Source organism: Musca autumnalis, unplaced genomic scaffold, assembly GCF_047663935.1.
Source record: "Musca autumnalis isolate F117 unplaced genomic scaffold, ASM4766393v1 scaffold_4, whole genome shotgun sequence".
Classification (NCBI taxonomy): Eukaryota; Metazoa; Arthropoda; class Insecta; order Diptera; family Muscidae; genus Musca; species Musca autumnalis.
The window spans coordinates 4,911,390-4,925,789 of record NW_027411977.1 but is presented as its reverse complement, the minus strand read 5'-3'; the positions used below and the strand labels follow the sequence as shown (position 1 = coordinate 4,925,789).

The window sequence follows — 14,400 nt, the reverse complement described above, 5'->3', positions numbered from 1 at the left end:
GGGTACTTTACACGATATGTTATTTTACATATGTGTTGTCACTTTGCTTATACATTTTGTGTATAAAAAGTGACAACCCATATGTAAAAAAACATATCGTGTAACGTTGCGTTTACAAATGACAGGACAGTATTGGTTGTCAAAATCCCAAAACTTGCCTGTGTGACGTAGGCGTCCAGACAACTGCGAAAACAGTTGTAAAATTATGAATGAAAATCACCGATTTCTGTTTGTTTTCCGTTCACATATTTTGTTTTATATATGGTATGTTCCTTTACTTTTGAAAATGGTAAAACCGGCAAAAGTAGTAAAAGTTGTCAACGGCTCCCATTTGAAATGTATGGTGTCTGAAGTAAAGGAACGCTTTTCAAGTAAAAAGTGGCAAAACTTGAAGATTCTTGCACGTAAAGGAACAGAGCAACATATTCTTTTGTTTTCAGCACATTTGAATTATCATCTCACTTCTTTTTCACAAAAATGTCAAAAATTTTTCAACCCGGCTGTCTGTGAAAAACTGATGGACAGCTGAGAGACAAACGACAAATGTATGCATGTGTTAGTAAATCAGAGTTGTATTTGAAGACAAACTGTCTGGTGTAAACGCCTAGTTAAGTACCCATATGATGGAGGGAAATGGGTGAAACACAATTTGGCTTCAAAGAAGCAAAAGGAACGCGTGAAGCACTATTCTGCGTTCAAGTGTTGGTTCAAAAATGTAGAGATGTCAATAAGGATATATTTATGTGCTTTATAGACTACGAGAAAGCATTTGACACCGTACAGCATGACAAGCTCATGGATATTCTGGCGTCAATTGGAATAAGCGAGAAAGAAATTAGATGCATTAAAAGTCTGTATTGGCATCAAAGTGCACATGTTAATATCGATGGAGAAATTACGGAAGAAATATCTATATCCAAAGGAGTAAGACAGGGCTGTACACTGTCCCCACTATTGTTTAATATTTATTCCGAAAAAATATTCAAGGAATCAGTTAACAACGTCCAAGAAGGAGTCCTAATAAATAATGAATACGTAAACAATATCAGATACGCTGACGATACTACCCTAATAGCAGACAGCTTATCGGGTCTACAAAACCTTGTCACAAGACTAACTGCGTGTAGTGAAACATATGGGTTAAGATTAAACACCAATAAAACAAAATATATGATAATAAGCAAGAAAAATAATTTTGAAAACATGAATATAACAATTCATAACACTCCACTCGAGAGAGTGTCGAGCTTCAAATATCTCGGGTTTTCAATAAATGATCAGTGGGATAACTCCAAAGAAATTAAATGCCGGATAGAAATGGCAAGAGACGCCTTTCACAAATACAAAAGAGTATTAACAAGCCATGATATTAACATTGCAACAAAGACAAGGTTCATAAAGGCCTACATATGGCCAGTTTTGTTATATTCTGTGGAAGTATGGACTTTGAAAGCAATAGATGTCAAGCGCTTAGAAGCCTTCGAAATGTGGATATATCGAATAATTCTTAAAATACCGTGGATAGCTCACGTATCAAATGACGAAGTTCTACGAAGATTGAATAAAACAAGAGAACTCTTCGATCACATAAAAAGGAGAAAAATGTCATATCTCGGACACATAATGCGAAACCCAAAATACCGCATCCTGCAAAGAATTCTACAAGCCAAAATAGAAGGTAAACGCAGCAGAGGAAGACAAGAGATGTCCTGGCTTCAAAATATTCAACAATGGACGGAATTTCGAAATGCAGAAAATTTAATAAGTGTCGCAAGAAACAGAGATTTATATTCATATTTTATCAATAATTTATAAAGAAAATTATACATGAAATGTAATATGGTCGCTAACATTCGAATATCGAATATGCAATAAAGAAGAAGATGATGGATTTTGATGAAAAATCATGGTAGAACAAACCAGGTAAAGTACTACAACAAATACAACTCAACAACAACCACATAGGAAATTGTTTTTGTTTGTAACGTTAGTGTCAAATAAAAATGTAAACAAAATAAGGAAATGTCTATAAATTATTGGAATTTAAAAAACTAATATTTTTCCACATTTGATTGAATATTTTGGAAAACATAAATGAAAACTCGTTAGATTTTTAATTTGAATGTTTCCATATCATTCCACCAAATGCATTATTTCTCGCAGAAAGTATAATGGGCCAAATACATACGGTCCGTTGTGTGGCGCGGTGCGCGTTGAAAACAACAACCACATGAAAAATGCGTAAGTGATGCCAAGTTTGTTCTTGAAGTTTACATGTGGTTGTTGTAACGGAACGCTCAACGCGCCGTATGTGCCGGGGCCATAATTCTTGCAAATATGTTTGAGGTCGCTGGAAATTCATTGAAAAAGAAAAAGCTGTTTCAATCTCTTGTTTTTGAAATCAAAAAACACATGTTTATTAGGGCTTTATTTTTCAAACATATCATGGTATAAGTAACTAGTCGTTTACACCAGACAGTTTGTCTTCAAATACAACTCTGATTTACTAACACATACATACATTTGTCGTTTGTCTCCCAGCTGTCTATCATTTTTTCACAGACAGTAAGGAAGACAAATTTTTGGCATTTTTATAAAAATAAATGAGATGATAATAATTGAAATGTGTTGAAAACAAAAGAACATGAACAAAAACAAAATATGTGAATGGAAAACAAAAAGATATCGATGATTTTCATTCAAAATTTTACAACTGTTTTTGCAGTTGTCGGGACGACTACGTCACACAGGCAAGTTGGGGGATTTTGACAATCAATACATGAAGTCAACTGTCCTGTCATTTGTAAACGCAGGGTAAAGAGGTAGATTTAAATGAAATCAATCTATAGAACGCTTGTTTTCCCTGAATTCCTAAAACTTCAAAATTAGTAAACACAAAAGCAACAAGTGGGTTTGTTTACAATGCATTTTTTGATCATGTTATAAAAACGCAAAAAAAAAATTAATGAAGTGTCAAAGTTCTCCACATAATCGAATTGTGGATATGATGAAATGATTGTTTCAATGCAAAGCTGAAGGATTTTTCCATACAAATGTTATAAAAACCATGGTATAAATAGAAAGGTATAACAGAGCTCACATCTGATTTCAATTTTTTTTCTGAGTGTGACCGACTTTTGTCAATTTGAAGTTTATATTTTGTGTGTATGTGTTTGTTTTGAAAAATATTTAAAATGTTTTCAAAATAGATTCAAAATCAATTGCAATGAAATCGTTAATTACAGAGCCGTTGTAGAATATATTTATCAAACTTAAGTTGAAAATAAGTTTTTGACCGTGTTTTGATGTATATGTGAAAACAAATATTTGTGCTTCATTCATTTTCGCGCTGTTTTAACGAATTGGATAAAATGACAAAAAACTATCAAACAAACAAAGGCAACCTGTTGCATATGCCAGTGTAACAATTCTGACAGGAAGCGGGCATACGTGTAGGGTTGAATTTCTATCGTTTTTTCGAACCTGTTCTACCTTTCTTATTGTACCATGATAAAAACAATTTTAAAAATCATTGAATTCGATTGTTTTTAAAATTGTTTGGCATATTTTTCAAACAGCACGCACACATACACAGATTGTGTATATAACTTTGAAGTTTTAGGAACACTCGAAAGAAAAAATTAAAACTGACAGATAGCTTTAGCTAAGTCCCGGTCCACACTAGCGTGAATTTCATTAAAAAATGTCATGAAATTAGGTGTTCTTAAATCGAGCTCCCCACTACATCAATTTTATGATTTTACTCTACTATGGACGTCGATCTAGAGACGCATAATTTCATATCAAATTTCAGTGAAATTACTGTAGTGTGGCCCGGGACTAACCTTTCTAATTAAACCATGAGACCATGGTACAAATACACAGGTAGCCGCATCAGCAATTGTTGGTAACATAAGGTGTCAAAATTTGACATCAATTCAATGCAGTTGACACATTATGTTACCATCAGCTGGCATGATAATGCTACCTGTATTATTGTACCATGCATGAGACTAAGTCCCAATTTACATTGTGCGAGTTTACTTGCGGCAATTGTCATTTTGTAGGAGAGAGAGGTGAGGCATATGGCAACCCTTTACCTCTCAGCACCCTCTCTCACCTACAAATTGACAATTGCCGCAAGTAAACTCGCCTAATGTAAATTGGGACTTATCAAAATACCACACCATAGCTCTGTTCCAGAACTAAAAAGTTTTTAAAACTTCTACCACTTTTACACATTTTGCGTTTCCGTACACAAAATTTATATGAAAATCGTTTACGACTTTTACAAGTTTTACGATTTTTACCACTTTATAAAATACGGGAACAGGCCACATATGAAGTCGATGGTCAGACTAGCAAGGTTTCTTGAAACCAATTTCGTTAAAGTTTCTTTTCAAGTTTCGTTAGTGTCCACATACGTTAATGTGAAATTTAAGATGTTGGCGTGTGATCTTTATTTTACAATTCGTTTGTTGTGTTTCTCACACCAATAAGAAGAAAACAAACAAAAGGTGTGTACGATAACTTTCCCAGCAAAAATTACTCAGTCAATTCCAGCAACCTCTCTCAGTGAATTTTACTCTCTCAAGCAAGAAAAATTGCAGAAAGTTATCGAACAACAATTTGTAAAAACTTGCAAGGAATCAACTGTTTTGAAAAAGAAGAAGAAGAAGAAAAGTTTTTGCATCAATTTGATGTTCTTGTTTTCCATGATTTTTTTTTTTATATTTTTCAGCTTTTGATGTTTAATTTTTTGATATTTCAATATTTATTTTTGTTTTCGCCAAACAAGAATAAAAAATAAAACAAAACAAATGTTTTCAAATCAGCTGATCAGACTTGCAAATTTTTTCGGCAAAAATTTTCCCAGCAAAAATTTGCAAGTTCTCAGTCACAAAACTCTCCAAAAATCTCTCCAAACTCGCTCTCTTTTGCTGGATAATTTTGTTATCGAACAGCATTCAGCAATAATTTGTACGAATTTGAACAAATTATTGGGTTATCGTACACACCTAAAATAAACAAAAAACAACACAAAATAATTAACATTTATAATTAAATTAATATTAATAGTTAAATTTTCACTGTTTCATTAATTAAATGTTTTTATTAAACCTTTTTATGCTTGAGAAAATAAAAATGAAAGAAAATGGAAGAAAAATATTTGCGACGATTAACAAGAAGAGGCAACACAACAAACACAGAAAACCATATACATGGGTTTCACTACTTCATACCCCTCGCCTATAAACTTGACGTCGCCATGTTGAAACAGCGATAGTGTGACTTTCGACATATTGTATTCCTTAAGGGCTGAGTACATAAGCTACCTCGCCTGCTTGCCTTGCTTGCTTCTGATAAGAGAATAAAAGCCGCGGCACATACGGTCCGTTGAGCGTCACGTTACAACAACCACATGAAAACTTCAAGAACAAAATTGGCATCACTTACACTTTTTTCATGTGGCTGTTGTTTCTAAAGAGTGAAGCGACGCGCAACGGACCGTATGTCCCGGGCCATAAAAGATAAAAGTGTCGCGTTACAACAACCACATGAAAACTTCAAGAACAAACTTGGCATCACTTACACATTTTTTATGTGGTTGTTGTTTTCAACGCGCAACGCGTCACACAACGGGCCGTATGTATTTGGCCCAATACCGTCCGTTGTGTGACGCGTTGAAAACAACAACCACATGAAAAATGTGTAAGTGACGCCAAGTTTGTTCTTGATGTTTTCATGTGGTTGTTGTAACGCAACGCTTTAGTTTGTCGTAGGTCGTATTAAATGGTTTACCTTTCGCAACGGTTACTTTGACAAACAATATACGTTCTTGTGGTAGTCATACCCATTCAACAACTGTTTTTGACACTCTTGACATTAGCAACGATATTCAACGAATGAAGACAACAAAACAAATGCCAAACATATTTTGCAAAGTTTATTTGTAAAAGGAGAAGCGTGTTTTCAATTTATTTTCCGGTAGTTTGTTTTTTATGGCGTGAAATGTGTGCAGTGATAATAATTTATTAACGTTGTTTGTGTTGTTGTCGAGTTAAACTATGTCTAAGCGAAATATAGCCTATATTAAGCCACAAGATCCATCATTTTTAGCAAAATTAAAGCAAGAAATTGGTTACAAAGAAGGACCAAACGTAGATACAAAGGTGATTTATGTTACAATTCTTTCTAGTGATTTGTTTATCAAGAGTCTGCCTTGATGGCCAGAATGCAATTCGATTTGTAAATACATAATACAAATACCTATCTAATTTCTCAATGAATAGAGACAAAAACTTGAAAATAACGAAGATCAACTATCGGACGAGGAACCAGAACGTGAAGACGAGAAACCTCTTGTTGTGGTGTTAAAATCTGGTGATCTTACTGCCCAAGAAGCTGAAGAGGAACAGAAACGATTGGCCAAAGGTAAATATCAACAAAAACATATGCCTAATTAAAGGTGAAATCCTATCGAATGTCTGATCTCTTGCTGAACGAACCTTTCCGGCGTAGTGCGCTTATGATTGCACCACGAGATGATTGTGTTACGATGATATGATGGCGATGTTCGCATGTCTGTCCGTTCGTCCGTCCGTCTGCATATGTCCGTCCGTAGCTTTACTTTGTGCTTGTTTTGTGTTGTTATTCGTTGGCGTTGTGTGTGTGTTCTGTCAGTTTAGCTGTCATTTTGGTTTTAGTTGAGTCAGAAGTCGAGCGTTGGTCTGTCGTTAGTTATTTTTCTTTTCGTCGTTTCCACGCTCCTCTTTTTTCTACAAAATATTCCAACAAAATATATTTTTTCGCAATCTAGCAGAAAAAACCATTGTGAACTGCAAGTGCAAGAAGTGTTCATAGTTTGAAGAGTGAAATCATTTCAAAAAATTTAATAGTGAACAATAAATAAAATATTAACAATACTTGTAAAAATATTTACAAAAAAGGTACGCAAAAATAGATTTTCGATTTTAATCAATTTAAAAAAGAAGACCGAAAATATATTATGTTGTGTAAAGTTCTTTCTGTGTTCTACGGCGAGAATATTGCCATTATCAGAATTTTCTGGTATTAATGCAGTTTTTTAAGTCCTTAGGAAAAAAGTTTTTTCCTAACCTCAAAATTTTTCACTTAGGAATTTTATTGAAAATCGCATTTAGTTTATGCAGAAGCCCTAATTCACATAAACAACTAAATTGGTATATTTTTATTGTTTCACGGATGAGAGTGAATAAATCTATTTTGGAAATGCTTTAAATTCCTGGAACTTTTGCCAGCGGAGCACCCTCAATTCATCTGCTTGGGAAAAAAGTGAAGTCGATTCTATGTGACACTCATGCACACACACACATTCGGCCAACAAACCAACTGGGGCTCCGCTAAAGCAAACGCGACGATAAAAGTGAACATTAAAACGGAATAAAGCAACAACAACAAGAAAAGCGGCGACGATGAAAACGGCGGAGACAGCAGCAACAGAAGCAGCTGTCGTCAGTCTATGCCAAGACAGCCCGCGCAATAAACCAACCATCCAAGTAACATATACAATATGTTAGGGAGACAATCGCAACAATGGAAGGATGTAACATACGGACATGTATCACAGTGGGAAGTCCTGAAATACAGGGCATATACGTTCAGCATCCTCGTTATGGGAATAGTACTGAACCAAAAATTTCCACTAGAATGGAACACCTACAATGCTTTACAATTAGATTCTCTGGCCACAAGCAGTAGCCACCTTTCAGTGTTTTTGTCCAAAGAATAAACGCCGAAACAGATGCCAAGAACGGGCAAACATAGTAAGAAAGTAAATTTGAAAAGGAATAGCAACGTTATAAACGAACGGTGTGAAGAGAAAATGAAAACCAAAGAATAGGATAGAGAGCAAAGCGCGATAAATTATCGCATGAAAAACACTTGGTATAAGAACAAAAATGGATGGATAGTTTCATCCAATAACTGCGTGGTCTGTCTTTCGTTGGTGTACAACAGCAACAACATGAGCTGGGCCAGTCAATACAGTGGCACTTTCTTTGTGACCCCATAAATTGGTGAGAGGGACTCAAGTGTAAGGGGGCATAGTTCTTAAGGATTGTCAATTCCATCATTAGAGTTGTATAACCGTTGCCAAAGGATGAGTACAGGGAACTAGGTTATTGTAGTTGTTTTTGGTTTTTGCCCCTAATGTCTTCTCATTCTAAAGGAGGTGTACCTTATATTAGCTGGAATTTTAATTATTTTTAAATTTAAAAGTAACATTAAAAACCGTTAAAAGAAAAATAACTTCTGTAGGACTTATTAAATAAAAAATATGTATCTTCCTTTATCTACAGAGATTACTCAAGTTTTGCTATTATTACTCGAACCCTTCATAATATGGAACCCTTCATAACACAATTTATATAGGATCAGTTAAATACTTTTGCTACTTTTGACATTTAAAAAAGTTAAGGAACATAACAATGTAAATTGTAAAATTGTCGAATTTAAATCCCTCTAAATTTACATGTAAGACGACACTATTTTTATCCCACATATAGCCAGAATTTGTTTTTGAAAAAGTGAAATTTTTTGTGAAAATTAAGTTTTTATGGCTTTTAAGCATTTACAAATCCCGTTTTTCTGGAAATCGAGCGTTCTCAAAAGTGTACGAAAATAGGCCTACTTACCTCCAATCACTCGATATTTTATTTGGAAAATACTTTTGCAACATTCTCGATTTTGGGTGTTACAATTATGGTAATACTGTCGTTTACACATATTTTATTTATTTATTTCATTACTTTGCAAGCGAAGCCATATGGTTAATTCAATGACCAATTCAGATATAATTACAAAGATTCCACCTTACTTCATAGCTACTCTATAAATAAAATATTAAACATTATTGTTCTTACAAACTATACATAAAAAATTAAAAAAAAAAATGATTGCATTGATTATAATTTGCCTCCTTTACATCATAACTACTCATATGTATATTATCAACATATTATAAAATAGGTAAGAATTAATATAGAATTTTCAAAAATATCATCGGTACAACCAATATTTTCTTCTTTATGCCATAGCTACTCGAAAAACACATATTGTTGTGTTATTAGGACGAAGTTCATTCATTATATGCTACGATCGTTTCGCTGGTGTTTATTCAGTTTATCAGGTGAAAAGACACTTAGAATATCATTTCTCAATACAACTCCTTAGGTCAAGGTAGCTCAATCAATTTAATTAACTAAAATTGACCTTCGTCCTATTTATTTATTTAAATTTAAGAATAATACAGATAAGGTCTTCGTCCTAATAGGATAACAATAAATAACAATTCAGGCTGATGTTTGAACCTAGGTTTTCGCAAACCAACAAACAATGCGGTTGTCATCTTACAGTTCTAAGCCACTGCAAATATTCCTAACTCGAGAACATAAAATAATTCATAAAGGAAAAAAGACGTCGGTTGTATATGAGTATGTATTGAAAACTATTATAGTAGAAGGATACTTGATAGACAAATTGCTTCAAAAATACTTCACATTTATAAATATGCAATATTAAATGTAATTGCTATTTTTTATGACATATTAACAAGGAAGATAGTATCAGTCAACTGTGCTGACGGAGATGTACCCTTAACCCCTGAGAAAAAGAAATCCGTATATCGGCCTTTTTGTATAAAATTTACTTATGTTGAAACTGAGGTATGGGGTATTGTAACTCGCAAATTGTTGTAATATACCATAACTTTTGAACGCATTTAGGTAAAATAAACTGTTTTAGCACGATACACCGATGGGTTTCTTAAAATTATAATTTGAGCGGAAGCTGTGGTCATATTAATGTAAAAAAAAGAGGAAAAAATCGTTGAAGGAAACGAGTTTTTTTAAGTCAATTTTCAATTAGCGGCTTTACAATACAATGTAGAGTATAATGTTCAAAGAAGAAGTTAAAGAATACACTTCAGAGATGAAGTTTCTAATGTATGATTTTTTAATATAACCAATGCATCAATCTCAAACGGATGCTGACATTTTGAAGACTGAAAAATTGGGTTTTTTGAATTTTTGCTCTAATCGGGACGCGCTACTATACTCGTTTAAAAACTGATTAAGAGATTGTAGTACTCGCGATTACACATTTTTTAATCTATAACTCGGGCGTGTAGCCTTCAAAGGTTCACAACAATCTCAGCTTAAAGTCGAAATTTTTGTGCGTAACTTTTTCTAAAATACCAGTTTTTTGGATTCAACATTTATAAATGCCATTCGATTTCAGTGGAAACCCGCGTGAATTTAGTTTTTTTTTACGTTCTGAATCTAACAAGCCTTTGCGCGTCTAAATCCATCCACTAGATCGGCGGATATGATACCCCTCAAATTTCGAAAATCTGCAAAAAATGTTTTTGAAAATATTGCGTATTTAGATGTGTTATTACTACTTAGATAAATAGAGCGAAACGCATATTTAAAATATGCGAAAACAGATCTTGAAAAACGTTCGCGAATCCGGAGATATAATAGATTTTTTCTAAAAACTGAGTGCGATGCTACATCCACGGTTCTTGATGGATCGCACTGAAATGACATAGGATGATGTATTTTTTAATGGTGATCATTGAAATCGGATGCGCATAAAGTGCAAATGTACTTCGTGGAAATTATGGGCATTTTACTGTTTTTTGCACCCTAACATGCAACTGATGCTACATCGTGGTCTCCAAATGGAATATCACAAAGTGTATATCAAATAAGAGGGATTGATTCGCTGTTTTGGAAAATCGGATGCGCACCTTGTGATTTCCACTATTACGCGGTTTATATGCTTTTCAAATGTTGTAATATTCAATATAACATTATTTTAATGTTATGCCACAATTGGAATTCCTTGTGAATTAATATAATGTTCTAAAAATATTCGCCAATAGGAAAACTATAAGCGAAAAATTTGTTGCAACGGAATATTTTCATTATTGCGTGGAATTTGAACGAAAATGACGAAGAACTCAAATATTTTTTCTTCAACATTTCCTATAAAACCATAAAAAAATAAAATTAGAATAACATGATTTTTATTTTTTTCGTCATATTTTCTTTGTATTTTTGCAAATAACATGAATACTATAGCTCCAAACTTCATGACTTAGGTTTAATTTTATTCCTCACAATGTCTGGATGCTGCTATAATTTTTTATATATATTTTTTTGTAAGTATAAGCGCTATTATTTCAAAAATATGTTTGTAAATATGTGAAATTATTTAACAAATTTAATTTTTCGCGAATCCATTAAAACTTTTCGATTTTTTTTTTGCATCATCGCAAAGGGTGCGAATTCAGTTAACGATTTCTAAAAAGATATAACTAAAACGTTCATATCTTTTGCGCGCAACGATCAAAGTTGGTAACGAAAACAGATTTGGAATGACAATTTTTTTCTTAATCTATGTACCAAAAATTATAGATGTTTTTGATTTTTTTTTAAATGGAAAAGACGATTTTAGAAATTTTTGCTGATATATCGATTTTGTATCACAAGTTTGCTTTAAAACTGTATGTACCGTAATGTGGGGCTATAGCAATCACTTACATATGTATACCAAACATTTTTAGTAGCCAAACTTCTTCATAAACGACTCGAAATATTAAATTACTTTAAACTAAGTTTGAAATAAATTTTTGAACAACTTTTAGGGTTATCTTGCACAATAGCGATTAGTATGTGCCGGCAGGGTTTTGGAGCTTTTGGGTCATTATCTCAGGAAGTATTGGAAAAAATGTACCGTTGTAAATGAAGCCGCTAGAACAACATACAAGAATCAAAACGATGCGAGAGGAGATCTTAAGCTTCACTTTATCCGAATTTTGTGTAGGAGGTACCAGAAAGAGTGCACCGATATAGTCAAAATTCCAACCTGATATATGACTGGATTAAATATTACGATGTGCAAAGTCTGCACCAATCTGAAACTCCCCGTGAGAATTATCTTGCGGATTTGCCATTTTGGTTGGTGCCGTCAGGGTTTCTTTGAGCTTTTTGCCAATACCTCAGGAAGTATGGACTTGCGCAAGAAACAAATTTTGCTGTCGTAAAGGGAGCCTGAAGGACAACTTACTAAAAAAATTTCAAAACGATCCGAGAGGAGCTCTTAAACTTCACTTTATACGAATTTTGTGTGCGAGGTACCAAAAGGAGTGGACCGATGTATTCCATATTCGAACCTGATCTATAACTGGAAAAAAATAATACGATTTGCAAAGTTTAGACTAAATCGATTGCTCCCTTCAAGAGTTATCGTTCACACCATTTCATCCATAAGTATATTTTTGAAAAAAAGTTATTTTACTGTTCGAAAAATCGAACACCAAGTACGAAATTGGTTAACAAACATAATACTTCATATATTCGCAGTCATTTGCCAAGCAACTGACGATGTGGTAGTCAGCCTGTATATACTCTTTATAGACTAAAGGCTGAGGATATACAAAAAGTAAAAATTAGAAGATTCTTGCAGTTCTGGATCAGACCAAATGCTAGTATAGAGAGAAGTTCTCAAAATCGGCCTCTGTCTAGACACTCACATCTGATATGCCTGATGATGTGTGGGACTTAGCTAGATATAATTTTTCAATACAACTCCTTAGGTCAGGATAGCTTAATTAATTAAATTATTTTACATATTTTGATGATATATTGAAATTGAAATATTTCGCCTCAAATAGAAAATAAGTTAAAACTATACTCTACACACGAAGTGTTAAAAGCTTGTTTTGCTCTCAAATGTTTGCAACACATGGTCGAAGACCAAAATGGGATTTAATAAAATTGTGTAACATTTTTGTGCTACTCCTGTGCAAACAACTTCTTTGGAGCAGTTTATGAAAGTTGAGACTCGATAGACTAAAACCCTATTTGGGGTTTGTTTTCTTAGATCGGGTTCGGATTTTATGGCCTCATCTATACGTGATTAAAGATTGACTTTTTAAAGCAAATTAAGAATATATCTCTGAAACCAACAAGACAACGAATTTATTAGTTGAGAAAATTTGGTATTGTTCGCCAAAGGGAAAGGATTATTAAAAAAAAAACTAAAAGTTCTATAATTTGTATATAACGTATACCTAAACATGTTAAATTTAATCGTAATATAATGTTATCCTTTGCAAAAATATTCACTGGAATATAATACGCAACTCTTCAGAACTTTTCATTGTTGTAAAATGCCTCTGTCGGGTTGTTTCTAGCTTTTTTAACAACAATTTAAACAATGCATTGAAATCCCAAATATGAGAATAACCTGCCTGTATGAACAGTGTTTGAAATATGTTTAATAAAAGTTTGAGAATGTTCTGAAGAATTTCTCGACACATTATTTGGAAATTTTTGCGGAGGATTTCTTGGTTCCACTGGTATAGATGATGCTATCAAATCCAAACCCGATCTAACAACACACAAAACAACTATGGTTTTTGTAGTCTCAATATTTATTATCAGAAATGCACGCTAGAAGTTGTTACACAGTGCAATTCAATAGGTAATGATGGTGGTTTTAAAAGGCAAGAACTTGGGGAAATACGGAAAAGGTGCACTGCATTCTGTAGTCCCAGCCTGCATTCTGGGCATATGTCCAATATTCCTGGAATGATTCTGGATTGGTAGGTATTTAGAATGGTGGACCAGCCAATATGACTCAGCTGCGTCTCTTGGAAGGGTGGATGTTCCTTTTCGGTTATAAACATTTGACGCTTGTTGTAACAGTGTTTTTATTATATGTTTGTAAGTTCCTAGTAATGCGACTATTTCGATAGGATGTAACAACACATCTACTGGAGTTTGTTGAGTAGGTTTGGCATGACAGTTTAAAAGGTGCAGTGTGTCGTACGGGCCTGTGCGGCATGCAAGGTATAGGCTTTGAACGGTGTCGTCGATTTTTGCCCTATAGGCATTCAGGCGGCTGCACCATCCCGAACGTAGTTAAGCCAAAAGTAATCTGGTTTGTCGTGGTAGCTGATGCTCATCAGCTGCGATAGATGAGGGATGTCCTCCGAGGACCGCATTCATCCGATAGTTGTTTATGGCATGCATCTGCGAATGCTTTCATGTGATGCTTGTTGATCTAAGGGCCCTCTCTTACAAAGAGAGATCTCTTGCTATATCATGAAAATACCAGTGGTCAAAGAACTTTTCCGCCTAAAATTGTGGACATTGGTAATGTCGGAACAGAAAGAAAACAAATTATTCCATATTAGTTCAGAATATTTTTTCGTGGAGGGTATAAAAAGTTCGGACCGTCCGAACATGCCTTTTTTAATTGTTTTTCTTTTTTAATTTAGGGTTTGAACATCATGTACTTAAGATTTGATCAGAAAAATGTTATCTCTTCGATTTCAATAGTAAATTC

At 33.9% G+C, this 14,400-nt stretch overlaps 1 protein-coding gene across 1 annotated transcript in view; it reads left to right on the top strand.

The window, feature by feature from the left end:
• The first annotated feature begins 5,882 nt into the window (after positions 1-5,882).
• LOC141402286 (uncharacterized protein KIAA1143 homolog) overlaps positions 5,883-14,400 on the top strand; it is a 23,113-nt gene continuing 14,595 nt past the window's right edge. Inside the window, exons 1-2 of the mRNA XM_073983210.1 lie at positions 5,883-6,173; positions 6,294-6,435. Of these exons, the coding sequence (XP_073839311.1) occupies positions 6,069-6,173; positions 6,294-6,435 (247 nt within the window). The 5' untranslated portion in view covers positions 5,883-6,068. The remainder of the gene's footprint in view (positions 6,174-6,293; positions 6,436-14,400) is intronic.